The sequence below is a fragment of the Passer domesticus genome, chromosome 23 (genome assembly GCF_036417665.1).
Source record: "Passer domesticus isolate bPasDom1 chromosome 23, bPasDom1.hap1, whole genome shotgun sequence".
NCBI classification, from domain to species: domain Eukaryota; kingdom Metazoa; phylum Chordata; class Aves; order Passeriformes; family Passeridae; genus Passer; species Passer domesticus.
In genome coordinates, this window is record NC_087496.1 from 2,303,076 (window position 1) to 2,330,337 (window position 27,262).

Genomic DNA, 27,262 nt, shown 5'->3' on the forward strand with positions numbered 1-27,262 from the left:
TTTTTGGGAGGAAGCTGTCTGGGATTAGCTGGGCAATAAATCCGGGGGTCGGTTCTGGTTCCGCAGCCTAGATCCCGGCAGGGGTTGACTCAGAGTGACCCAAACAAACCCGTTTTTGAAATGGTTTTAAGCGGTTTGTGTCCCGCGGCTGCAGCAGCAGCGCTGGATGCCGGGGTTGGACTTCAGCTGCTCGAGTTTGGCGAGCCGGTGGGTTGTTTTTGCCGTGTTTCAGGTGCCGGTTGGATTTCCCCGGTGGTTTACAGTGTTGCTCCAGGCCTGGGCTCGCCGGCGCTGCCCTGTGGGCAGGCTGGGTCCGTCCCCGGCCTGCTGGAGGGTGCTGTGCCCAGGGAGGGCCGGCAGTCCTGCCGGCAATGGCTGGGTGTGACCGAGCCTGGCATTCCCGGTCAGCCCACTGCTAGCCCTGTGTGTTCTCCCCGCAGGCTCCCTCGGTTCCGTCTCTCCAGGATGAGAGAGGCCTGGGCCCGGCTGTCCCCCTCTCCCCGTAGTTGATAGTTTGGGAAGCAGAGGTGATGCTGGAGTCGAGATGGCCGACAGCGTGAGAATCTTCCTTCATGACCTCGTCAGGGTGAGGCTCCTGGGGCTGCTCCTGGCGCTTTGGGGGCACCCTCCTTCCCACAGCATTGCTTTTCTGCTGTTTCTGTGCAGATTGGGGGAATTAATAAAGGTTGAAAGAGTCTCCCTGATGTGAGTCTTGTAGAGACTGAGACATGGTGTGAATTGTGCGGGGATTCCTTCCAGGATTTCTGTGTTTGGATGAAATCAGGTGCACAGTTGGTGTTGAGCTGGTTCTTGGTGACTTTTCCAGGGAAGGAAAAGGGTCTCCAGGTGTATTTCAACCCTGGTGTGTGATGTGTCTGTTGGAAAGGGCTCAGTGTTTGCTGCTGAACATCTGGCAGATTTCCTTTGGGCAGAAATTAATGAAAAATATCAATAATAATAATAATTATATGATTATATACAATACACAAAGTTTATAAGTATATTTTAATATAGAATGTATATATTGTTTATAATTTAATAATAATAACAACAATAATAGGTGAATGTCTGTGAGCACAGCAGCTCTGTCCCAGCAATAAGTTCTGTGTCACCTCACTGCTCCCACCCTGTCTTCCATCATCCAGGGTTAAATGCAGGCTAAAAGCCACTCATGCTGTGTCACTGAGCAATAACTTGTGCTCAGAAATAACTCTGTTTGGAAAACAGACAAAGGTTTGATCCAAGCCCTGTGGCCACGACCTAAAAGCAGGAGTTGTGTCATTTCCCAGTGCTCCTACACCATCAGCTGGAAGAGCTGCCAGGGTCAGGGCCCAGCTCTGCTGTTTCAGACATTAATTTGGGACTGGAATTTATCCTCTTTGGGCAAGAACTCCATGAACCCAACCAGGGTGGTGGCACCATCCTGGCTCATCCTTTGGATCTTTATTTTAATGGGAAATTGTGGTGACGATGGATGTGGGATCACCTGGAGCTGGAAATAATTAGACAGGATCCCAGAGTGGTTTGGGTTGGAAGGGACATTTAAGTCTTTCTCTTTCCATGTTCCTGGCAAGGGTAGGGCCACCTTCCACTATCCCAGGGTGCTCCAAGCCCCATCCAGCCTGGCCTTGGGCACTGCCAGGGATGGGACAGCCACAACCTCTCTGGACAAGCCAAGTCCTAGGAGGCAGCTCTGCAAATGTGCCAGACATGGAGAAAGGGAAAACTTCTGGGCACCCTTATTAACAGGCATGGATGTGGCTGGTGGGAGGAAGTTTCTGGGATGAGGACAGATGCTTTTATTTGTGAAGGTATAAGCATCAAACTCAGCATACACTGAGACTTCACACATCCCAAATATTGGTGTAATTCTGTTTGGCCTCAGAAAGCTGGCAGGGGATGAGGGGCTTCCTGCCAGACAAGGCTAGGAGAGATCGGACTCTGATTTTTTTGCCAGGGTTTAAAATAGTGCAGATTGGAAGAGAAATTACACCTTTACAGACAGAATTACTGCTGGTCACTGTTGCTGGAACGTGCAGTGATTGAGGTCACTGGGCCATGGAGGAGAGCTGGTGCTGCTGCTCCAGCTGAGCCCAGGCAGCCAGGGAGCGAGGCCAGCCGTGGCAGCAGGAGGGTTTGGGTGGCCTGGGTCAGCCACGTGCCATTGCCCCTCTCTCTTCATGTCCACAGGGAATTAAGGACTCCATCTGGGGCATCTGCACCATCTCCAAGCTGGATGCCCGGATCCAGCAGAAAAGGGAAGAGCAGAGGCGCAGGAGAGCCAACAGTGCACTCGCCCAGCGGAGGTTTCACATGGAAGAGAAGAAGCAAGAGAAGTGAGCATGGGGTGTGGCTGGTCAGAAATGGGGTAATTCCCTTCTCCTCTGGTAGCCAGAGCCAATAAATGGGAACACGTGGTAGGAAACTCCCTTTTTCCACTGCCTAATGGAGCTGGAGCTGTTACCAGGAGATAAGGAGTCAGACCTTTTATGTTGTTTGATAATCAGTTTGAATTACCCCTGAAGGAACGTGGATTTGTGGGTTTCTTTTCCTCCTGAATCCTCGTGCTATCTGAGATCCGTTGTTGCTGCTGGTAGTTGTGGGATCAGGGAAGAAACAGCAGCTTGGATCCAATGTCCATGTTGAAGCAGACTGAGTGTCTCTTTTCCTCAGCCCTGCTGTGTTTTGTGGAGCTGCAGAACCTCAGTGGCTCTGGAAATGCCAGAATTATCCCCATGCAGGAGCAAACAGCATCCGTTCCCATGTCTGGCTCCCTGACCATGCCAGGATGTCTCTGCTGCCCTGATGGCACTGGGCTGGCACCTCACAGTGGGTTTGGGCAGCAATGCACATTCTGTGACATATTTACCAGTTATTGTGGCTGGCTGGTTGGGAGGCTGGCTGAAAGGTGAAAGAAGTCTCCCATGATCCCAATACTCCTCAGAGGTCTGCAGCTCCCCATCTGGGCTGCCTCTGAAAAAAAATACAACTTTTTTGCTGTTGTTGTTTTTGCTGAATTTTGGTGGATTTCTTTATAGCAAAATCATTCTAGTGTCAGGAGCTCAGGGAGTGTGCTGCAGAGTCCCACAGAGCTGCTCTTGCATGTCCAGACAGAGACACCAAAACCACCCTGAGCTGAAACAGCCTCTTCTGACAACAAAACATGCCCAAAATTTCACAGTTTTATTGTGGCAAGAATTTGGGGAGAACAAAGCCTGGGATCTACAATATGTGCTTAAAAATCTGGAAGAAAGATTTGCTTTTCTTCTGTTTCTGTGCAGACCTTAGGAATTAATAAAGGTTGAAAGAGTCTCCCTGATGTAAATCTTGTAGAGATGGCACTGGCTGAGACATGGTGTGAATCTGTGCAGGGATTCCTTCCAGGATTCCTGTGTTTGGATAAAATCAGGTGCACAACTGGTGTTGAGCTGGTTCTTGGTGACTTTTCCAAGGTGTCCAAAAGTGGGGGAGAAGCAGTTGGCACTTGTGAGGGAACATTTGTCCAGGTGCTGGGACATTAACACGCCTCTCTCCCACAGTGAACCCCGGATAGTGAGCCGGATATTTCAGTGTTGTGCCTGGAATGGAGGTGTCTTCTGGGTATGTGGAGATTGTTCTTATTTATTACAGTTTTTATTTTAAAAGCCCTGTGAAAACTCATGTGCTGTTCCAGCCCTCACAGGCTGTGAGTGGTGAGCCATCAGCATGGCAGCAGGAATTTTTGGGAAACCACCATATTCCCATCCCAGTGTTGTATTTTAAGGGATTCATTAGGGGATACAGGGCCACAGACTTACTCAAGAGACCCACATATGAAACCCAAGCTGCTTTTCCAAGTCTGTGAGACTTGGAAAACCTGAACATTCAATTCCTGCTTTGCTGCAGCCTGGGATACTGTTTTGCCAATTGGATATTGACATCTTAAAGACATTTCCTCAGCTCTGACTTGCTATGCCTGGTTCATAGGGCTGATCCTTAATGAAGCCAACACCTCATAAATCAAATAAATGGCTTCATTTTCTCATTACACTGGTGCAGAGTACGAGGGATGAGCATGGAAATGTTAGTGCTCTGCTGTAGATTATGGCTGTATTTAAACAGAAATCCTTACTGCTCTGTCTTTGTGGATTGCTGGGGGAGGAGAGGCACACGTGCCTTTGGAGCTGTAGGCACAGGAGCACAAAATGCCCATGCAGTGCCTCACTGAGAGCCCTTGTTTGTTTTTCCCTGCAGCTTAGTCTCTTCTTGTTCTACCGCGTGTTCATCCCCGTCCTTCAGTCGGTCACGGCGCAGATCATCGGTGGGTGCCTTTGCCTTGGGGGCTCCAGGGTGCTCAGCAGTCCATGGGATGAGTTCAGGCTCTTTGGCCCATTGAGCTGTTCCTCACACCTCTGTCTCCCTGTGTTGTTTTCCTCTTCTTCCCAGTACCAACCAATCCCATCACTAATTGTCCAGTAGAAAACCAGGGGTGGGTCACCCTGCTGTGCTGACAGGGATCCAGCCATCTGAAACACATTTGTCTGTGTGTTTTTGCATTTAAATAAAAATCAAGTGGGTGAAAATGTGCTTTTAAAAACCTTAGAGAACTGGAGTCAGGAGAAACTCCCTGATGGCTGTGCCAGGGAGCATCTGGAGGTTCCTACACCAGTTCCTCATGTCTGTCTCTTTTCCAAAGGTGACCCTTCCTTACATGGTGACGTCTGGTCCTGGCTGGAGTTCATCCTCACCTCCATTTTCAGCGCTCTCTGGGTCCTGCCCCTCTTTGTGCTCAGTAAGGTGGTCAATGCCATCTGGTTTCAGGTGGGTGACAGGAACCTGGGCCCTGCCTTGAGCAAACAGGGGGAGTTTCCTCACTGGGTGGGGCTTGATCAGGTGGTGTGGGAGCACAAGATGAAATCCCGCCCCAAAACAAGCTCTGGGCGTATTCCTGGTGGGCAAAAGCAGATGAGGAGCATCAGGCTGGGTTTCATTTCCCTGAAGCCCCCATTGCTGTGGAGCTCCCTGTGCCTGAAGCCCCTGTCTCTGCTGGCAGGACATCGCAGACCTGGCGTTCGAAGTGTCGGGCAGGAAGCCTCACCCCTTCCCCAGCGTCAGCAAAATCATCGCTGACATGTTGTTCAACCTCCTGCTGCAGGCGCTTTTCCTCATCCAGGTGAGACAGGCAGCCACCCCCCAGCTCAGGTGCTGCCCTCCCCCAAACCTGAGCATCCCTCTCTCAATCTGCTCCTTTCCTCTCCCAGGGAATGATCGTGAGCCTGTTCCCCATCGACCTCATCGGGCAGCTGATCAGCCTGCTCCACATGTCGCTGCTCTACTCGCTCTACTGCTTCGAGTACCGCTGGTTCAACAAAGGTGAGGAGCTCCCTGCGTGGAAAGGGAGAATTTGCCTGGACTGAGCCTTTCTTTACTGAAGGAGCATCCAATTTGGGTGTCAGAGGGTGATCTTCCATCAGTTCTTACATGGGATGAAGGGTAAATGTGAGCCAGCAGAGTGCTCAGGTGGCCAGTGGTACCTGGCCTGTACCAGCCCCAGTGTGGCCACAGCTCCAGGGCATTGCCTGTCCCCCTGTGCTGGGCACTGCTGAGGCCTCGAGTGCTGTGTCCTGTTCTGGGGGCCTCACAACAGGAAGGACATTGAGGGGCTAGAGCATGTCCAGAGATGGGTACAGAGCTGGGGAAGAGTCTGGAGCACTAGGAGCAGCTCAGAGAGCTCAGCCTGGAGAAAAGGAGGCTCAGGGGGCACCTTCTGGCTCTGCACAACTCCTGACAGGGGGCAACCAAGGGGGGATTGGGCTCTGCTCCCACGTAAGAAGTGACAGGATGAGAGGACTGTGCTTCAGGCTGTGCTGGTTCAGCTTGGACATCAGGATGAGTTTCTTCATTGCAAGGGGCTGCCCAGGGAGGTGCTGTAGTCCCCATGCCTGGAGTTGTTCAGGATGTGGCACTCAGTGCTCTGCTCTGTTGACAAGGTGGAGATTGGTCAAAGGAGGTGATGGGAGGTCTTTTCCAGCCTAAATGGTTGTGTGGCTCTGCAGTGAGGGAGTCTCCTCCCCACGGGTTCATTTCCATGGCATTCTCCTCTTGGCAGGAATCGAGATGCACCAACGGTTGTCCAACATCGAGAGGAACTGGCCCTACTACTTTGGCTTTGGCTTGCCACTGGCATTCCTCACGGCCATGCAGTCCTCCTACATCATCAGGTGGGAAAGCCACTCTGGCCCCTCTTCCCAACACCCACCGAGTGCCTTTTGTTTTATTTTATTTTATTTTATTGTATTGTATTTTCCCCTTGCAGCGGTTGCCTCTTCTCCATCCTTTTCCCTCTCTTCATCATCAGCGCCAACGAAGCCAGGACCCCCGGCAAAACCTAGTGAGTATCCTGCAGTGCCACCCACTGATCCTTGTCCAGCACCCCAGCCCCCCCAGACCCTCCGGGGGCGCTCCTGGCACCCACAGCTGATGGACTCTCTTCCCTTTCAGCCACTTCCAGCTCCGTCTCTTCTCCTTGGTGGTTTTCCTCAGCAACAGACTCTTTCACAAGACCGTTTACCTTCAGTCCGCCCTGAGCGGTGCTTCCTCCTCCCCCTCCTCCTCCTCCTCCTCCTCCTCGCCCTCTCCTGCCAAGCACGCGGCTGCCCCGGGGCACTGAGCTGCCCCGAGCCCGGGGAGGGGGGCACCCACGGGCCTCTGCGCCCCGATCCCCAGGGGCGGGCAGGACCCAGCCTGACCAGGTGTCACCGTCAGCTCTGCGTCTCCCCCTGGAAACCTTTTGGGGGAGGATCTGGGTTTTTAACACCTTTGTGAGTTTCCAGGAGCCGGGTTGTGCCCTGTTTTATAGTGGACTCTTTTGTACGCCTTTCCCGTGCCATCATCTCCCCGCCGCGGGCCGTGGGTCGGACCCTGTCACCCGTTTTGCCGTCGTGTCCCCCCGTGTCCCCTGTCCCCCTTCCCGCTCCCTCATCTCCCCTAACTCAGGTCGTGGGAGGGGGGCGGGCATTCTGGGCGCTCCCCCTGCCGTGCATGTACCGTTTCTGTCGGGTCGGGGAAGGAACCGGTGGCGTTCAGACCCCTTTGGATATTCCGGGCCGGTTTATCAACTTTTCTCTAGTATTTTCACACTGAAACATTAAACGGACAGACCGCGATTCTCGCTGCCGCTCTCGTTCCTCGGGCCGCGCTCCGCCCGCGCCGCTTCCGCCGCACACGTGGCCGCGCCCGCGCGCTTCCGCCTCCGCCACGTGACCGCGCGGCCCCGCCAACCCGGACGGACACGTCACGGCTCCTTCCCCGCCGGCACCGCCCGCCTCCCGCTCCACCAATGGGGAGGCGCCGTGCGCCTCACGCACCGCCCCGCACCCCGTTGAGCTTTCGGCGGTTCGGCCAATGAGCGCGGCCGCGCTTGGAGTGGCGTGCGCGGCGGCCAATGGGAAGCGGGCGGGGGCGGGGCGCGGGCTGGCGGCGGCCGCGGCAGGGCGGCTGCGCGGGGCGGATGGACGGGGCGGCGGGGCCGCGGTGAGGGACGAGAGCGGGACCGGCACCGGCAGCGGGACCCGCCCGGGCCGGGGAGCTGCGGGGCGCGGGCCGGCAGGGCCGGGGTGCGCAGCGAGGGAGCTGAGGGGCCACGGGGCGCGCGGGCCTTGGAGGTGCCGGGGCGTGTGGGGAGAGGGGGCCCGGGGCTGCGGCGTCCCCGCAGTGAGGGCCGGGCCGGGGCTGGGGCCGGGCCGGGAGCGCTCCGTGCCACGGCAGCTCCCGCGCCGTGCGGGTCCCGCCCGGGGGCACCGGGGCAGGGCCGCTGGTGCCCGGAGGCATCCGCGCCGTGCTCCGGTATCGCGGGGAGCCCGGAAATCGGCGCCGCACGGCGCTTCGGGGCACAGCGAGGCTCGTCCAGGCCCAGGCTGGGTTAAATCTCAGCCTGTCCCACTGCGTCCTGCCCGATATTGCAGCAGGGACCTGATCTGCACATTTACCCCGGGCCCAGCCTGCCCCGAGCAGTGCGAGGGCTTTTCCTGACTGATTGGGCAAGAAACGGTCTGAAGAAATCTGAGTGTTTGCGAGGTAGAAAGATGTTAAAGCTGTGATTCTTCAGTAAGAGTGTCACTTCCTTGGTGTGCAACCCCAGGATTTCTGTGGCTTTTCCTCCTATCAGGGAAGTTGAATTAAACAGCCACATTGTCTGGTGTGAGCAAAACTGTCCTGGTGTGCATTAACAAACTATTGGCATATATATATATATATATATATATATATTTGACATGAGTGATCCGAACTGGGAATAACCAGGAGCCGTTCAGATCTCCTGTGTGTGAGGAAAAGCACCCATTTCTTGCATTCTGCATAAATTATACTTTTTGTGCTTTGCTTGCAGGTGATGGTTAATGCTCAGAGAGCATCCAGAGGGAGGGCAGGGGTTTTGCTCAAGTTTACAGTGTGGTTTTGTTCTGTGCACAGAGAAACAGGCACGTCCTCTGCCCCGGAGAGGTTCTGGGCTCTGTAAAGGAAAACCAGCCAGGAGTCAGGTCAGGACAGCAGGTGAGGGGTTTGGGGGGAGGCACAAGCACCTGGCAGGGGTGAAGGCTGGGCCAGAGGGGGGGATTTAAAGTCCAAAGGCTCGTGGAGGCTTTAAAGACTTTTAATCTTCCTGATTGTGTCCAGGCGTTCAGGGATCTCGGGCCCTGCATTTGATGTGAAAATGACCAAGCTGGGCTTTCTCCGGCTCTCCTATGAGAAGCAGGACACGCTGCTCAAGCTCCTCATCCTGTCCATGGCAGCTGTCCTGTGTAAGTCTGTGCCCTCAGGGGTGGCTCCTGGGGCAGGAGAACCAGGGGTAACCTGTGAGCTCTGTGGGTTCACTCTGCCCCTTCTCTGTGTTTGCAGCTTTCTCCACGAGACTTTTCTCCGTGTTAAGATTTGAAAGTGTCATCCATGAGTTTGACCCGTAAGTGTTGTTTTCTCATCTCCTGGGGGCCTGTTGGGCTTTTCCTGTTCTGGAGCACACAGAATTCAGGTGATGGTGCCAGGCTCAAGTTAATCCCCGTTGAGGGTGTGGGATTTGGAGGACGTGTTTCAGTACAGCTTGGTTTTTCTCTTCCACACCCAAATTCACTTGGTACCCAGGGCTCTTCTTGCAACCCAGATCCAAGAATCACCTCCCATTGCTTTTCTGCTGGGAGGTGTTCACTCCAGAGCTGGGCACAGCAGGAGAGAGCTCCTGGCAGGATTTGTGTCAGTGTCCCAAGCTTGTTGCTGATTGAATCGGTCCCAAGGGACACTGTCACCTCTGTAAGCATTCTGTTAGGCCCACTGGGAGGAGGAATGAACCTTTGCAGCTGAGGGAAAGTGGGCCAGTTCTCTGTGCAGGGAGCACACGGGAGCAGCCCCCACAGTGCTGTCACACCCTGTCACCCTTACAGGTATTTCAACTACCGCACCACCCGCTTCCTGGCTGAGGAGGGCTTCTACAAATTCCACAACTGGTTTGATGACCGAGCGTGGTACCCCCTGGGCAGGATCATCGGGGGAACCATTTACCCAGGTGAAGCTTTTGCCAAGTGAAATGCACCTGTGTGAGGGAAAATCGGGGTGGGGACTGCAGCCATGAGTGCCAGCTGGCACAGAGGGCAGCCAGGGGATGCTTCCCTGGCAGCAGCTCCCTGCTGGTGAGTCTGGAGCACCCTAATAATGGTGTCATTTCCACCCCCAGGCCTGATGATCACATCAGCAGCGATTTACCACGTGCTGCACTTCTTCCACATCACCATCGACATCCGTAACGTCTGCGTGTTCCTGGCTCCCCTCTTCTCCTCCTTCACCACCATCGTGACTTACCACCTCACCAAAGAGCTCAAGGTACAGGCCAGCAGGTGTGCCCCACAGGCTTTGGCTTTCCAGAGGAGCAGGAGCTGTTTGCCATTTGGGAGAGCAGCTGGGTCAGGTTTGGAGGTGACCGCCACACTCCTCAAAACCCCAGCCTTTTTGGAAGTGGCAGATCTGTTTGAAAATTTTGTTTCTGTGCACAATTTTTATTCCTTTGAGTAATAAAATCCCTAAACCCTGATGTCTTTTCCCTGGCTGTTTTTCCCAGGATGCAGGGGCAGGACTCCTTGCTGCTGCCATGATTGCTGTCGTGCCTGGGTACATCTCCAGGTCTGTTGCTGGCTCCTATGATAATGAAGGTGAGTTTGTGATCCTCAGGGAAACCTTTAAAGACTGTTGGGTGCTGTAAAGTGGTGCTGGAAAATGCTGCAGAGCACAATAGAGGCTCTATCCTTTCCTGGTGATCCCTGCTAGATTTGTGCTGAGCAAACCTGACCCATCAGAGATGGTTTTTGGCCATGCTGTGGAGTAGAGGGAGTGTCTCCCAGCTCTGGCAGTGAGTTTACTCCAGTATCCTTGTTTGCCAGTCAGAAAGGGTTTTGTCATCTCCCCAGACTCTGCCTGGAACTGGAGCTGCTGTGTGGTTCCTGTGTGCTTTTATCCCTGTTCCAGCAGTGACGTTGGGACTGGCAAAGGCAGCAATCTCACTGCACTGCCTGGGGCAGAGGAGGATCCTGGCTCCTTTGCTGTAGCTGGGCTTTTGGGGGCTGTGTAGGAGTTCTTCCAGCTGGTGTGGCTGGAAGAAGCCACGTGAGCTGTTAGACACAAACTCCACAGTGTTTCACTCTAGAAACCAGATAGCAAATGCTTTTCCCAGGCCTGGCTCTTTGTGTGATGGAGCAGCAAAAGCATTTACAGATCTCTTTTTAATGGCTTGAGTTCTCTGCTGTGCCCCAGGGGTGTCATTAACAGCTCTGGGTCCTTCCACAGGTATTGCCATATTCTGCATGCTCCTGACCTACTACATGTGGATCAAGGCTGTCAAAACTGGCTCCATCTATTGGGCAGCCATGTGTGCCCTTGCCTATTTCTACATGGTGAGTGTCCCTTCTCCCAGCTCTGGGCTAAGCCTGACTGAGATCCCTCTGGGTGCACTCACCAGGAAGCCATGGTGTGCTGCGTCAGTGTGTCCAGAGAGCTAGAACCTCTATGGAGGTGGAAAGGGAATGGGTCCTTCCTGCAAAACTAGCAGGTTTGGTGTGAGGTGTTCTTAGTAGTGTTGAAAAATCCATGTTCCTGGCAGTTGTGGTGTGGAGGATGCTCTAAGATAGAGCAGATTCCAGCTGGTATTGCTGCTGTGTAAAAATCCTGCCTGTGAACCCAGGACAGCTAAACCTCTGTGTTTCACCTGATTTCTGCAGCTGTTCAGTCCTGGAACTCGTGGCTGTGTGTCTGCTCTGTGTCCTGGCAGGTCTCCTCGTGGGGTGGCTACGTCTTCCTGATCAACCTGATCCCCCTGCACGTCCTGGTGCTGATGCTCACCGGGCGCTTCTCCCACAGGATCTACGTAGCCTACTGCACAGTCTACTGCTTGGGAACCATCCTCTCCATGCAGATCTCCTTTGTTGGCTTCCAGGTGGGCACCAGGAGGGCTTGCAGACTTGGGGATGAGCTCTAACAGAGCAGCAGAGGGCTGACACCTGGTTTTACTTCTTGCCTTCATCAATGAGATTATGATTGGGTGCTCACTCCTTGTTCCAGCTTCTGTTATGCTGAATCCTTGCCACCTTTGGTAAAATGAGCTTTTGACTGTGCTGGATGATTTTCAAAGCTCCTAATAACCCTCCCATCACCTCTGTCTTTCATAAAAATATCTTTGGTTTTGGTGAAGGAAGCATTCATGCCGTGTGTGTCTTGGTATGGCAGGAATCAGGCTGCTCAGCTCGTGTTTTCAAGAGAATCTGGTTAATTTTCCACATGGATTCTTATCAGAATCAAAGCAGGAAAAGAACTTGTGCCAGCTGTGCCAGTCACAGGGAGGGGACATTTGAACATTTTCCTGTGGCTGGCAGAGATTGTGCCAGGCAGTGATTTGTGGAAAAAGCCATTAATGGCTGCTGTTCATCTGTGTCTGACCACGCTCTGCCCCACTCCCAGCCTGTCCTCTCCTCGGAGCACATGGCTGCCCTTGGAGTCTTTGGCCTGTGCCAGATCCATGCCTTCGTGGACTACCTCCGGAGCAAGCTGAACCCACAGCAGTTTGAAATCCTCTTCAGGAGTGTCATTTCCCTGGTCGGCTTCGTCCTCCTCTCCGTCGGGGCTGTGCTGATGCTCACAGGTAGCCCGAGGCTGTGGCCATTACAAAGGTGTTTCATTTTCTTTTCTTGCTTCCAAAGACATGAAATTTGTCCATCCTAACTCCATGTTACTGTGGTGCCAGTGCCTGTGAGTTCCCTTGAAGGGGGAGGTTGGGACCTGCCCAAATGTGTGCACTAGCAAGGAATATTTAAACAGCAGCTATAAGGTGGGAGGGCAGAAACTCTGGGGGCACCAGGCTGGTGCTGCAGATAGTGGTTGTTGCTCTGTAGTAGCAAAGAAACGCTAAAGGTAGAGGTTGGGCAGGGAGGAGTTTTTTAGAGTGAAATTGCATTGCATTTCCTTTCTAAAATGGCAGGTTTGAGCAGTAGAGATTCTAAATGAGGTCTGGGATCACTCATCCAGCCTCACATGTGCTTCCCTGGGAGAGTACATTGTGTCAACATTGCCCGTACTCTGCTGGATCCAAAGAGGATTTGTTTTCTCCACTTTCCTAGGGAAAATCTCCCCATGGACGGGGCGTTTCTATTCCCTGCTGGACCCTTCCTATGCCAAGAACAACATCCCCATCATCGCCTCTGTCTCTGAGCACCAGCCCACCACTTGGTCCTCCTACTACTTCGACCTGCAGCTCCTTGTTTTCATGTTCCCAGGTGCGTTTCCTGACCCTGAGTTAGTCCACAAGAGGATTTTCCTGCCTCTTCTGACGTGCTGAGCCTGCTGTGTCCCTCTGCATCCCTCAGAGCCTGGTTTTACTTCATCTCTGAGCTGAACCTGACCCCTTTTTCTCCCCCCTCACAGTTGGTCTCTACTACTGCTTCAGCAACCTCTCGGATGCCCGTATCTTCATCATCATGTACGGCGTGACCAGCATGTACTTCTCAGCTGTCATGGTGAGGGCTGCGGGCACCAGCACTGCCATCGAGTGCTCATAACAATTTAATTTGTTTTTCTGAACTTAGTGATGATTCTTTCACCCTGAGGGCTTTTCTTCCGTCCATAAATGTGGTTTTGTTTCATCCCTCTGCAGTGAGGGAAGGTGAAGTTGCAAAACTCAGTGGTTTGGGTGTGACTCGTGTCCCTGGGGCCAGCTCTGCCTGGTCAGTGTTCCTGATCTCCCAGAGCCAAGCACCCAGTGCAATCTCAAACAAATTCTCTGGGTTTTCAAGCAGGGACTGGTGCCAAACAGTCGCTAATTAGCCCATTTCCTCTCTTCCTGTGGCACCCTGAACACTAAATGTGGTTGAATTCTGGTGTGGAGGCAGCTACCAGTCCTTGCTTCTGCCTAAGATTGCTGAAGTGACCTCAGTTTCCCATGTGGGCCAATTTTGAGCACTTCAGGGAATTTCCCTCAGGGATGCCTGGGATGGTGGCAGCTCCCCACTAAAAAAAACCAGCCACAGGTTTATCCTGAGGCTGATATATCCACTGAGTTTGAGGTGCTGGATTAGGAATGGCATCCAATTCCCTTTCCTTGGATTTCTGCTGGACTCCTTTTCCAACAGTTCTGCTGTTGCCATAGGTGCGTCTGATGCTGGTGCTGGCTCCGGTGATGTGCATCCTGTCTGGCATTGGGGTCTCTCAGGTATTATCCACCTACATGAAGAACCTGGATATCAGCCGGCCCGACAAGAAGAGCAAAAAGCAGCAGGACTCCACCTACCCCATTAAAAATGAGGTGAGCGCCAGGCTGGCTCAGGAGGGCACCTGGTCCTGATGGGCTGAGCGCGGGAGGCTGGCAGCGCCATCCCTCCCAGTGCTGAGACCCTGCGTTGTTCCCACAGGTTGCCAGTGGCATGATCCTGGTCATGGCGTTCTTCCTGATCACCTACACCTTCCACTCCACCTGGGTGACCAGCGAGGCCTATTCCTCCCCCTCCATCGTTCTGTCTGCCCGTGGCGGCGATGGCAGCAGGATCATCTTCGATGACTTCCGAGAAGCTTACTACTGGCTGCGGCACAACACGCCGGAGGTACGGGGGGCTGGGGCCCTGGGCACCCCACGCTGCCCAGCGAGGCACTGACGCCCGGCCGCTGTTCGGTGCAGGACGCCAAGGTGATGTCCTGGTGGGACTACGGGTACCAGATCACTGCCATGGCCAACCGGACCATCCTGGTGGACAACAACACCTGGAACAACACGCACATCTCCCGCGTCGGCCAGGTGGGTCCCTCCCTCCCTTTGGCCAGCCTGTCTGGGCGCCACGTCAGCACTGGCTGACACCACGTCTGCCCCAGGCCATGGCATCGACGGAGGAGAAAGCCTACGAGATCATGAGGGAGCTGGACGTCAGCTACGTGCTGGTCATCTTTGGTGGCCTCACCGGGTACTCATCAGATGGTAAGAGCCTGCTGTGAGCCAGTCAGACCCAGCTGGGGGTGCTGGTGGCAGAATCCCACCTCCAGCTGGGGCTGTGGAGTGACAGCGGGGCCAGAATGCTCCTCTTTGGAGCTCTCCCTCAACTCAACCTTGCTTTTGCCCCCCCATATCACCTCAACCCTCCCTCCTGGCCCCCAGCTCAACTTGGCTCCTCATTCTTTTACCTCATCCCAACTTCTTGCTGTTGGGCCCCCAAATCAGCTCAAGCCCTCATTCCTTTGCCCCCCACCTCTGCCTGCCAGACATCAACAAGTTCCTGTGGATGGTGCGGATCGGGGGCAGCACGGACACGGGCCGGCACATCAAGGAGCACGACTACTACACCCCCACCGGGGAGTTCCGCGTGGACCGCGAGGGCTCCCCGGTGCTGCTCAACTGCCTCATGTACAAGATGTGCTACTACCGCTTCGGCCAGGTCTACACTGAGGCCAGTGAGTCCCTGAGTCACCCCCGGGGCGTGGCGCTGCTTTTGGGGGGCCCTGACATCTCTGGGGGGCGATGCAGCAGCGCTGCCTGAGCTCTGTCCTCTCCTAGAGCGACCCCCAGGCTACGACCGCGTGAGGAACGCCGAAATCGGCAACAAGGACTTCGAGCTGGACGTGCTGGAGGAGGCGTACACCACAGAGCACTGGCTGGTCCGAATATACAAGGTATGGCACTGGAGCGAGCCCGGACCCGCCCAGCTGGGGAAAAAAACTGAATTCTACCTAATGGACCTTCTTTTACTGCCCAGGTGAAAGATCTGGACAACCGCGGGTTGTCGAGGACGTAGAGGAACCAGCACTGTCCATGCCAGACACCGCACTGACCCAGCCTTGCCTGTGCAGCAGAGATTTGGGGTTAGGTGGGGTTTCCAGGGGGGCTCTTTCGGGTTTGTTTTATACCGTTTGTAAGCGCAGGCAGCGGCGGGAGGACCCTGCCCGCCCCATCCTGCCGGGAGTGATTTTTATATACACGCGGAGCCGTCGCCAAATCGGGAGCTGCGGCTCTCACCGGGGCTGATTGACCAGGAATTGTGAAGAATACAAATAAATAAAAACAAATTTGGTGGTTTCTCCCCGCGTTCTGTCAGAGGGGCGTTGGGGCCGTTTGGCCGCTTTTAATCGAGTAAATGGGAACAGTAAATGGGAATTTGGGGCGGGGCTTGGGGCGGGGCCTGCAGCGGACGCGGGATTCCAGGTGAGGGCGGGGCCTGTGCTGTTGTGGGCGTGGCTTGCGGAGTGCGCGCGCAGGGCGGGGCGGGGCTGGCGGCTCTGGCGGGAACGGGCGGCGTGGCCGGGACCGGGGCCGGGATCGCGGCCCGGAGCGGGCCCGGCGCCGGGCATGGCGGTGCCCTTCGTGGAGGACTGGGACCTGGTGCAGACGCTGGGCGAAGGCGCCTACGGCGAGTGAGTGCGGCGGGGCCGGGGGGCGCGGGGTTGTTGCCGGCCGGGTCCGCCCCTTGCACGCCCTTGCCCTGCCCCTTGCGCGGCCCTGCCCTGCCCTGCCCTGCCCTGCCCTGTCCCCTCTGCCCCCACGGTGTGCTACTTGCGCACCCCCTGCTTGTCCCTGCGGGGTTCTGCATGCCCGCTCTTTGCTCTCTCTTGGCCATCACAGGCCGTGTGTGCCCAGTGCTTGCCCAGTCCGCACCACTCGCCCATCGCATGTCCACTGTTTGCCCTCTGTTTGCCCACTCTCCGGTGGTTGCATGTGCTCTGTGTGCTCCCTGCACCCCTGTGTGCCCATTGTGCACCTGCCCGCTCCCCGTCTCCAGGGGCACCATTTGCTGCCCATTCCCTGCCCGGTCCTTGACTCCAGCGGCAATATTCCCTGCCTGCTCCCGTCTCCAGCGGCAGCACTCCCTGCCTGCTCCCGTCTCCGGGGCAAGCATTCCCGTGCCCATTCCCGTGCCCATTCCGTTCCCTGCCCGCCGCAGGGTGCAGCTGGCCGTGAACCGCCGCACTGAGGAGGCCGTGGCCGTGAAAATCGTGGACATGAAGCGCGCGGCCGAGTGCCCCGAGAACATCAAGAAGGAAATCTGCATCAACAAGATGCTGAACCACGAGAACGTCGTCCGGTTCTACGGGCACCGGCGGGAGGGGGCCACGCAGTACCTGTTCCTGGAGTACTGCCGCGGCGGAGAGCTCTTCGACCGCATCGGTGCGGCCCGGCGGTACCGGGGATCCATCCGGGGGCCGTGGGGCATCTAGATTGTCATCCCCACACGGCTGAGGACTGCTCTTCCCCTTATTCTTCCCCACGTGCAGAGCCGGATGTCGGGATGCCAGAGCCAGAGGCGCAGCGGTTCTTCCAGCAGCTGATTGCCGGCGTGGTGAGTGCTGAGTGCCAGGGCGGCCGTGCCGCGGGTGCCAGCGGCGAGTCCCGCACGGTGCCGACCCTTGCCATGATTTCCACATGGCACTGACCCCTGACCCTTGCCATGATTCCCACATGGCACTGACCCCTGACCCTTGCCATGATTCCCACATGGCACTGACCCCTGACCCTTGCCATGATTCCCATATGGCACTGACCCCTTACCCTTGCCATGATTCCCACATGGCACTGACCCCTGACCCTTGCCATGATTCCCATATGGCACTGACCCCTTACCCTTGCCATGATTCCCACATGGCACTGACCCCTGACCCTTGCTGTGATTCCCACACAACACTGACCCTTGCCGTGATTCCCGCACGGCACTGACCCTTGCCATGATTCCCACATGGCGCTGACCTCTGCCGTGATTCCTGCACAGTTCTGACCCTTGCTGTGATTCCCACATGGTGCTGACCCTCTGACCTTTGCCATGATTGCCACACAGTGCTGACTCCAACCCTTGCCATGATTCCCACATGGCACTGACCCTCTGACTCTTACCATAATTTCCACACAGTGCTGACCCTCTGACCCTTGCCATGATTCCCACGTGGCACTGACTCTTGCTGTGATTCCTACACAGTGCTGACCCTTGCCATGATTCCCACACCATGCTGACCCTCTGCGCCTTGCCGTGATTCCTACATGGCACTGACCCTTATTATGATTCCTACACAGTGCTGACCCTTGCCATGATTCCCACACCATGGTGACCCCTTACCCTTGCCGTGATTCCTACATGGCACTGACCCTTATTATGATTCCTACACGGTGCTGACCTTTGCCATGATTCCCACACCATGCTGACCCCCTGACCCTTGCCATGATTACCACATGGTGCTGACCCTTGCTGTGGTTCCCATTCCGTGCTGACCCTTGCCATGATTCCCACACCGCCATGATTCCCACACCATGCTGACCCTTTCCGTGATTCCCACACCTTGCTGACCCCCTGACCCTTGCCATGATTCCCACGTGGCACTGACCCTTGCCGTGATTCCCACGTGGCACTGACCCTTCCCCTCGCAGGTGTACCTGCACAGCATTGGCATCACCCACCGGGACCTGAAGCCGGAGAACCTGCTGCTGGACGAGCGAGGTGGGGCGGCAGGGGCAGCCATGTCCCTCCCAACCTCCATTAAGTTTTCATTTCTTAATTTGTGTTGTTTTGTTTGAGTGTTTAACTTAAAGCTTTAATTTGAATGTTTATATTTTGCATTTCAATTTCTAATGTAAGGGTCTAATTTTATTCTGAATTTAAATTTTACTGTGCATTTTTAGCTTAAATTTTTTACAATTCACTTAAATATTACAATTCTACAATTTAGCTTGAAGTTTTTACCATTTTTTAGCTTAATTTCTTAATTTAAGCTTTTATTTGAATTTGCATTCTGATTTGAATTTATTCTTTTAATTTTATTTGTATTTTAATTCAAATTTTCAGTTCAACTTTTAAACCTAGAACTTTAGAACCTTAAATTTAAATTCTAGTTTGAATTTCTTCTTTTAACTTTATTTGTATTTTAATTCAAATTTTAAGTTCAACTTTTAAACTTAAAACATTAGAATCTTAACTTGAATTTTTATTTTAGATTATTTTCAATTCAATTTTAAAACAAATTTTGAGTTTGAATTAATAAATAATTTTTTACTTATGTTTTGATTTCTGTTTAAATTTGAACTTAACGTTTTAAATTAATTGTGTTGGGTGGGGTGGGTTAATTTTGACTTCTGATTTAAAGTTTTAACTTGGCTTTGCTTCTGTTTGGGCCCAGACAACCTGAAGATCTCGGATTTCGGCCTGGCCACGGTGTTCCGGCACAACGGGCGGGAGCGGCTGCTGAACAAGATGTGTGGGACCCTGCCCTACGTGGCCCCCGAGCTGCTGCGGCGCCCCGAGTTCCGCGCAGAGCCCGTCGACGTCTGGGCCTGCGGCGTGGTGCTGACCGCCATGCTGGCCGGAGGTGGGAGGGCTGGGAGGGAGGGATGGATGGATGGATGGATGGATGATGGATGGATGATGGATGGATGGATGGATGGATGGATGGATGGATGGATGGAGGGATGGATAGATGGGTGGATGGATGATGGATGGATGGATGCATGGATGGATAGATGGATGGATGGATGGATGGATGATGGATGGATGGATGGATGGATGAGGGATGGATGGATGATGGATGGATGGATGATGGATGGATGGATGATGGATGGAGGGATGCATGGATGGAGGGATGGATGGATGGATGGATGCATGGATGGATGGATGGATGCATGGATGGAGGGATGGATGGATGATGGATGGATGAGGGATGGAGGGATGGATGGAGGGATGGATGGATGATGGATGGATGGATGGATGGATATGGATGGAGGGATGGATGGATGGATGAGGGATGGATGATGGATGGATGATGGATGGATGGATGATGGATGGATGAGGGATGGATGAGGGATGGATGGATGAGGGATGGATGGATGATGGATGGATGGATGGATGAGGGATGGATGGATTGATGGAGGGTGGATGATGGTTTGGTGGGTGGATGGATGGATGGATGGATGAGGGATGAGGGATGGATGGATGAGGGATGGATTGATGGATGATGGATGGATGGATGAGGGATGGATGGATGGATGGATGGATGGATGGATGGATGGATGGATGGATGGAGGGTGGATGATGGTTTGGTGGGTGGGTGGATGGATGGATGGATGATGGATGCATGGATGGAAGTCACAGAGGGTGATGGCCATGCTGGCCGGAAGTGGGAATGCTGGGTTGGATGGATGGAATTCCCAGCGGGTGACCTGGTGCTGATGGCCATGCTGGCTGGAGGTGGGAATGTTGGGATGGAGGGAATTCACAGGGAGTGATATATGGCCTGTGGAGGCTGGAACATGGGAATGGATGGAATGCATGTGACGTGTTAGGGGGTGTGGGGGAAGTGCAGGAGTGGTGCAGAGGACACGAGGGAGTGTTTGTGGAATGTGCAGGGATGTACGTGTGGAATGCAGAAGGGGTGCACGGGTGAAATGTGTGAGGGGAAGTGCCTGGGGTTCACCAGGGGATGTATGGGATGGGGAGGGGGTGCACATGAGGTGGGAGGGATGTGTGAAACAGAGATGGAAGGTGTGGGATCCATAAGGGAGATGGGAAATACATGGAGGGTGATGTCTGGAACATCCGTAGGGATGCATGGAGGGAATAGAGGGCTGCAGAAGGGGAATGTATGTGATGTTTGGTGGGGGGTGTATGAGAGGCAGAGGGGAGGTGTGGGATGCATAGGAGAAGTCTGGGATGCATAGAGAGGTATGGGATGTTGTCAGAACCCAGGACGTCCCCCTGATCCTCCGGGATGATCCAAGCCCCAGCCAGGGGGCTTTGAAGCCTGGCAGGGGTTTGGAGACCCTGGCATGCAGCCAAAGACCCCTGTGGCTTTGAGTTTGACCCATGGAACAAATTGCCACCTCTGTATGAAGAATTAAAGGTCACAGAGTTTAGATAGCATAACAGTAGTTGTCACAGGGTGAAAGGTGGAATTTTGAAGAATTTTACTGTGGGGGTCCAGGGGACAAGATGGAAGGATTTGGGTGTTGTCCTGTCCTTCTCCCTTCCTCTTCCTCGCCTCCACCAGGATGTGTGTGAGAAGCCATGGGATGCACAGGGGGGTTTGGGATGCATGGGGAGCACACAGAATCCGTGGCAGGGCAGGATCACCTGGCACACCATGTCCCCATGGTGCCACGGGTGTGCCCAGGGGGTTGTGGCACTGGGGGGTGACAGCAGTGGGGTCTCCTGGCAGAGCTGCCTTGGGACCAGCCTAGCGACAGCTGCCAGGAGTACAGTGACTGGAAGGAGAAGAAAACCTACCTCCCACCTTGGAAGAAGATTGATTCCGCTCCCTTGGGTAAGCACCTGGCACCCGGCAGCTCCCTGAATACATACATAAATATACACACAAATATCCACACACACACCATATTGTGTTCCACCCCCTCGTCCCCCCCAGCACTGCTGCACAAGATCCTCACGGAGAGCCCGACAGCGAGGATCACCATTCCTGACATCCAGAAGGACCGGTGGTACAGCAGACCCCTCAAAAAGGGTAAGGGCCCGCGGGGGAGCGCGCTCGCGCCCCCGGATTTGGGGGTTATCTGGTGTCCTGTCCCTTTGCAGATGTCAAGCGGGCTCGGCTCTCCTCGGGGGGGGTCACCGACTCCCCTGGAGGCTTCTCCAAGCACATCCGATCCGATACAGACTTCTCCCCCGTGAAGGGAGCGCTGGGGTGAGCCTCTGCTTCCCTCCACGCGGGTTTGCGATTCCCTGCACGTTTCCTGGCACTTTCTCCAGGAGCTGGTGGGGTGGAGACCCCGCACAACCCCTGTGATCGACCCGGATCCTGCAAAATCCCATGCAGTTCCCACATCTGGCTCTCTCCAGCACTCCTAACCCTTGTGTCCCCCCTTGCCTTGCAGTGAGGACAAGGCAAGCTATTCCACGTCACAGCCGGAGCCCGGCACGGGCGGGATGCCCTGGGAGAGTGGCACGGGAAGCATCGACCAGCTGGTGCAGGGCTTCAGCTTCTCGCAGCCCGCCTGCCCCGAGCACATGCTGGTCAACAGCCAACTCCTGGGCACCCCAGGCTCCTCCCAGGTCAGGGGCTGCAGGGGCACCTGGCACGTCGGGATGCTGCCTCGCGGTGCTTGGGATGCGGCTGGGCGAGGTTGATCCTCCTGGGATTTCACCTGGCAGCATTTGGGGCGCAGCTCGGCATCGGCGATGGTGTCAGGGTGCACCTTGCAGTGGGTGGGGGCTGCTCTGTGGTGCTTGGGGTGCGGCTTTGCCTGCTGGGGGATATCAGGGAGCAGCTTGGCAATATTGGGTGTGTAAATTTTTGTTATTTATCACCTTGGGTGCGAGTTTGCAGGATTTGGGGCACAGCTTTTCACTATTTTCAGTATCAGGGTGACACTTTGCCATGGCCTTGGGGTGCAAGTTTGCAGGATTTGGGGCACAGCTTTTCAGTATCATCAGGGTGGCACTTTGCCATGGCCTTGGGGTGTTTGAGGGCAGCTTCATGTCCAGTTTACAGCACCGGGGGTTCAACATTGCATTGTGTAAATTGGGGTGAAGCTTTGCATCATGCATGTGACAATGAGGAGCAGCTTTGCCGTATTTATAACAGCAGGGAGCAGCTTGGCAATGTTTGGGGTGTGGTTGGGTGAGGTTTTTCATCTTGGGGAGCAGCTCTGCAGCATTTGGGGGACAGTCTCATCCAGTTCACAACATCAGGATCAAGTGCTGCACCTTTTATACTACTGGGGTGCAGCTTTGCCTTAGATATGTGTGATTAAGAAGCAACTTTTGTTGTATTTACAATATCAGGGAGCAGCTGTTGGGGCTGTGGCTGTTGAATATTTACCACCTGAGGGTGTCAGGTGAAGGATTTGGGGTGCAAATTTGCAATACTTCTAGTGTCAGTTTGTCACTTTGCCAGGGACTTGAGGGGCAGTTTCACATCTGATTTGCAGCATTGGGGTGCAGCACTGTGCTGTGTAAAATATTGGGGTGCAACTTTGCATCATAAATGCCACATTGAAGAGCAACTTTGCTGTATATGGAATATCAGGGAGCAGCTTGACAAGGCTGGGATGCAGCTGTGAGTTTTATCATCTCGGGGTGCCACCTCCCAAGATTTGAGGTGCAAATGTGCATCATTCATGGCATCAGAGTGCACTTTGTGCAGTGGTTTGGGGGCTGCTCTGTGGTGTTTGGGGAGCAGCTTCTCATCTGATTTACAATATCAGGGAGCAGCTTGGCAGCATTGAGGTGCTGCTGGGCAAGGTTTGTCATCTCAGGGTGCACCTGGTGGTATTTGGAGCACAATTTTGCAGTATTTTGAGTAATAAAATGCAACTTTCCAGTTCCAGGGTACAGCTCTGCAGCATTTGGGAGGCAGCTTCACATCCAATTTACAATATCAGGGTCCTTCGTTGCACTATTTATACCTTTGGGGTGCAACTTTGCATCCTATATGTGTCATTAAAGAGCATTTTTATGGTACTGGGGCCAACTGCAGTGTTTGGGATGTGGCTGTGCAGCATTTCTGCAGTTTGGGATGTGCTGTGCAGCATTTCTGCAGTTTGGGGTGTGCTGTGCAGCATTTCTGCAGTTTGGGATGTGCTGTGCAGCATTTCTGCAGTTTGGGATGTGCTGTGCAGCCTTTCTGCAGTTTGGGATGTGCTGTGCAGCATTTCTGCAGTTTGGGATGTGCTGTGCAGCATTTCTGCAGTTTGGGACGTGGCTGTGCAGCATTTCTGCAGTTTGGGGTGTGCTGTGCAGCATTTCTGCAGTTTGGGATGTGCTGTGCAGCATTTCTGCAGTTTGGGCCGTGGCTGTGCAGCATTTCTGCAGTTTGGGGTGTGCTGTGCAGCATTTCTGCAGTTTGGGATGTGCTGTGCAGCATTTCTGCAGTTTGGGACGTGCTGTGCAGCATTTCTGCAGTTTGGGATGTGCTGTGCAGCATTTCTGCAGTTTGGGATGTGCTGTGCAGCATTTCTGCAGTTTGGGACGTGGCTGTGCAGCATTTCTGCAGTTTGGGACGTGGCTGTGCAGCATTTCTGCAGTTTGGGCCGTGGCTGTGCAGCATTTCTGCAGTTTGGGGTGTGCTGTGCAGCATTTCTGCAGTTTGGGATGTGCTGTGCAGCATTTCTGCAGTTTGGGATGTGCTGTGCAGCATTTCTGCAGTTTGGGATGTTTTGTGCAGCCTTTCTGCAGTTTGGGGTGTGCTGTGCAGCATTTCTGCAGTTTGGGGTGTGCTGTGCAGCATTTCTGCAGTTTGGGATGTGCTGTGCAGCATTTCTGCAGTTTGGGATGTGCTGTGCAGCATTTCTGCAGTTTGGGACGTGGCTGTGCAGCATTTCTGCAGTTTGGGATGTGCTGTGCAGCATTTCTGCAGTTTGGGATGTGCTGTGCAGCATTTCTGCAGTTTGGGATGTTTTGTGCAGCCTTTCTGCAGTTTGGGGTGTGCTGTGCAGCATTTCTGCAGTTTGGGATGTGCTGTGCAGCATGTCTGCAGTTTGGGATGTGCTGTGCAGCATTTCTGCAGTTTGGGATGTGCTGTGCAGCATTTCTGCAGTTTGGGCCGTGGCTGTGCAGCCTTTCTGCAGTTTGGGGTGTGCTGTGCAGCATTTCTGCAGTTTGGGACGTGCTGTGCAGCATTTCTGCAGTTTGGGATGGGATGTGCAGCCTTTCTGCAGTTTGGGATGGGATGTGCAGCCTTTCTGCAGTTTGGGATGTTCTGTGCAGCATTTCTGCAGTTTGGGATGTGCTGTGCAGCATTTCTGCAGTTTGGGATGCCGTTCTTGGCCGGTGCCATCAGGGGGTGCAGCTTTCCAACATTTCCTCCCCGCAAGCCGGGATGTGTGAGAGCTGGGGCTGGAAGCTGGTGGGGTTTGTGGCCTTCTGGCGGGGTGTGTGACCCTTGGAACGTTGTTTTGGCGCGGCAGAGCCCGTGGCAGCGGCTGGTGAAGCGGATGACGCGGTTCTTCACCAAGCTGGACGCCGACGGCTCTTACCGCGCGCTGAAGGAGGTGTGTGAGAAGATGGGATACGGCTGGAAGATGAGCTGCACCAACCAGGTGGGGCTCAGGGCATGGAACTGGGGCCGGGACCCCCTCTGCTGGGTCACCAGGGAGTAATTTGAGGCATTCCCCCCCCTGTGCAGGTCACCATCTCGACCACAGACAGGAGGAACAACAAACTCATCTTCAAGGTGAACCTGGTGGAGATGGAGAGCAGGATTTTGGTGGATTTTCGCCTCTCCAAGGTGTGTGGGGGGTCGGGGTGGGTGGTGGGGGCTGTGTGGCAGGTGCAGGGTGGGGGTGCCAGGGGAGGGAGGGGTGCAGGTGGGTGTAGGGGGATGCCAACCCCGTCTCTCCCCACGCAGGGCGACGGCCTGGAGTTCAAGAGGCATTTCCTGAAGATCAAGGCCAAGCTCAGCGACATTGTCAGCACCCAGAAGGTCTGGCTGCCCGGCACCTGAGCCCTCACGCCCCTTCTCTGCCTCTTCCTTCTCTTCCTCCATCTCCTCCTCCTCTTCCTCCTGGCTGGGCTCTGGCAGCAGCGCCCAAGTACTGTGAAGGTGTCTGGTCACCTGTTTTAGGTTTTGAAGGTTCAATAAAGCCCTGGGAGACACAAGGCCAGGCTGGTTGCTTGCACTGGGTGGTTCTCTCTGGAGCCTGCTGATGGCGCAGCTTTGCTGGGCCGGGGTAAATCCGTGTGGGATCTCTGCCGAGCCCTAACCCGCCCCAGGGGCTGGGGGCTGACCCCCCCGCCCCCCATTCCTGCCCTGTCTCAGGGCAGTGGCTGCCCTCATTTTCCAGCCTCTCTAATTGCTTTTCGGAAAGACTAACGAGCCCGAGAGCTGCCAGGGGTTGTTAGCGCTGGAGCGAGAGAGGAGAGCCAGGGATTAACCCCATCCCCCCCAAAAAAGAGCATCCCCCCCAAAAAACCCACCCCAGGGTGCAAACTCTGAGATATCACCACAATTCCTCCCTAAAGCTGCATCGCTGTTTAATTATTGGACTAAAAAAAATGGCATTTTTTACTTTTTTACCCCTTCTTAAATTATTATTTTTTTTAATATCCCTTTCCCCAGCCTTTTTGTTTCCCTGGTGGGAACCCCCCTTGGGCGAAGCAATTAGCAGCGATTTTTTAATTGCATATTTATATTGCAGCTGGGGAGCGAGACCCCGGCAGCGGGCAGGGGAAAGCAGGAAGACGCCGCGCTCCGACCTTGTTTGCTTTTCAGCTGGGATTAAGCACTTTTAATTGTCCCAGAGATCACAGATTGCGGCCAGGGGGGATAATTAGGCTGAATACAGGGTTTTCTGGTTCATTCCCCCCAGGAATTTATATTTCTGAGGGCATGAAAAAGAAAATCTTTGGGAATGCCTCGGGAAGGGAGGGTTGTGGAGGGGTGTGAGGCTGGACACAACTCGTTGCATGAGTGGGTCTCGTTGTCAAAACAAATTAATTTTTCACCTGCTACCTGCTGTAAATGGGATGTTTTGGGGGGTCATGGGCATGTCCCCACTTCCCCAGGATGCTTCAGGGCAGGCTGGACACTGCTTCTGCCCCACCACGGTCTCGTGCGTTAACCAGGCTCCATTCCCATGGGAATCATTTCCAACCCTAATTTTTAGTGTCCTTTTTGGTTTTTTAACTCCGTGGAGAGAGGATTATTTTCCACTTTTGGGGTCTGTAGGGGAAACCGGAGGGGATAAAAGGTTTGTGTTCCCATGTGGCCGGCTGGGGGGGCCATGCTGAGCGGGGCCCTGAAAGCGCCCTTTGTGCGGCCCCGCCGGGGACCCGGCGCGCTCGGAGGCACCGGAGCGTGGCAAATCCTAAAACCAACAGCACGGCCGGCCCGGGGCTTTGCCCCACCTCATCCCAAATCCATGGCTCTGCAGCGGGCACAGGGGGTTCTGCCAGCCCCCAGCTCCTGGCAGCATCCTGGGAGCCCAGTTTGGGATGTGGAGTTTGGGGTGCGGCGCTGGATGCAGGATGGAGGGTTCAGGGATGGGATGCAGGATTTAGGACACGGAGGGTGGAGGATTTAGGATCTAGGTGTTGGTTGTGGGACAGAATTTGGGATGCCAGTGTGGGACATAGGATTTGGGATGGAGGTTTAGGGTGTAGATGCAGGATGTGAAACGGAATTTGTGATGCAGATACAGGAGTTAGGATTGAGGCTGTGGATGCAGGATTTAGGATGTAGATTCAGGATGCAGTATTTAGGATTTAGTCATGGGATTTGGGATTTAGGAGACAGATGGAGAACGGGGGATGGAGGATTTAGGATCTAGGTGTTGGTTATGGGACAGAATTTGGGATGTAAATGTGGGACATAGGATTTGGGATGTAGGCACAGGATGGAGGGTTTAGGATGTAGATGCAGGATGTGAAACGGAATTTGTGATGCAGATATGGGAGAGGATTTAGGCTGTGGATGCAGGATTTAGGATGTAGGTTCAGGATAGAGTATTTAGGGATGCAGCAGAGGATTTAGGATGTAGATGGTGTCATAGGATTTAGGACACAGGTGCAGGTTTCAGGATTCAGATATGGAACACGAGGTCTAGGATGTAGATGTGGGACATAGGACTGGGACATGGATACAGGATCTGGGACAGATCCCAAGAGAACTTGGGATGCAGATATGGGACACAGGATTTAGGATGAAGATGCAAGACACAGGATGGAGGATCCAGGATGCAGTTGTGGGATAGAAGACTGAGGATGTAGATGTGGGATAGAGCTTTTAGGAGGTACATGGAGACTTAGGATTTCAAATGTAGATATGGAGGATTTAGGATGCAGATACGAAC

At 54.3% G+C, this 27,262-nt stretch overlaps 3 protein-coding genes across 5 annotated transcripts; all 3 read left to right on the forward strand.

Moving 5' to 3' along the window:
* Positions 1 to 445: 445 nt before the first annotated feature.
* Positions 446 to 7,145, forward strand: EI24 (EI24 autophagy associated transmembrane protein). The gene is made up of 10 exons (XM_064397583.1): positions 446 to 586; positions 2,191 to 2,336; positions 3,540 to 3,600; positions 4,234 to 4,300; positions 4,676 to 4,800; positions 5,033 to 5,152; positions 5,241 to 5,352; positions 6,089 to 6,200; positions 6,296 to 6,370; positions 6,481 to 7,145. Exons 1-10 carry the CDS (start codon positions 545 to 547, stop codon positions 6,647 to 6,649), a joined length of 1,029 nt encoding a protein of 342 aa, XP_064253653.1. The 5' UTR covers positions 446 to 544; the 3' UTR covers positions 6,650 to 7,145.
* A 295-nt stretch (positions 7,146 to 7,440) lies between these two features.
* On the forward strand, positions 7,441 to 15,563 carry STT3A (STT3 oligosaccharyltransferase complex catalytic subunit A). 3 transcript variants are annotated; one of them, XM_064397580.1, is made up of 19 exons: positions 7,441 to 7,512; positions 8,449 to 8,529; positions 8,653 to 8,777; positions 8,875 to 8,935; positions 9,411 to 9,532; positions 9,701 to 9,846; positions 10,082 to 10,172; positions 10,804 to 10,910; positions 11,285 to 11,449; positions 11,971 to 12,151; positions 12,627 to 12,782; positions 12,931 to 13,022; positions 13,652 to 13,807; positions 13,914 to 14,102; positions 14,177 to 14,293; positions 14,368 to 14,470; positions 14,752 to 14,940; positions 15,044 to 15,159; positions 15,243 to 15,563. In XM_064397580.1, the coding sequence occupies exons 3-19, from the start codon at positions 8,690 to 8,692 to the stop codon at positions 15,279 to 15,281; spliced, it is 2,118 nt and encodes a 705-aa protein (XP_064253650.1). In that variant the 5' UTR covers positions 7,441 to 7,512; positions 8,449 to 8,529; positions 8,653 to 8,689; the 3' UTR covers positions 15,282 to 15,563. The 3 variants fall into 3 exon arrangements, with proteins under 3 accessions (XP_064253650.1, XP_064253649.1, XP_064253651.1); XM_064397579.1 differs by having other exon boundaries at positions 7,472 to 7,512; positions 8,449 to 8,516; XM_064397581.1 differs by lacking the exon at positions 7,441 to 7,512 and adding an exon at positions 7,521 to 7,595.
* A 169-nt stretch (positions 15,564 to 15,732) lies between these two features.
* On the forward strand, positions 15,733 to 25,070 carry CHEK1 (checkpoint kinase 1). The gene is made up of 12 exons (XM_064397582.1): positions 15,733 to 15,897; positions 16,425 to 16,648; positions 16,756 to 16,820; positions 17,897 to 17,966; positions 18,643 to 18,831; positions 20,674 to 20,778; positions 20,881 to 20,976; positions 21,048 to 21,156; positions 21,347 to 21,524; positions 24,380 to 24,511; positions 24,598 to 24,699; positions 24,820 to 25,070. Exons 1-12 carry the CDS (start codon positions 15,833 to 15,835, stop codon positions 24,913 to 24,915), a joined length of 1,431 nt encoding a protein of 476 aa, XP_064253652.1. The 5' UTR covers positions 15,733 to 15,832; the 3' UTR covers positions 24,916 to 25,070.
* The last annotated feature ends 2,192 nt before the right edge of the window (positions 25,071 to 27,262 follow it).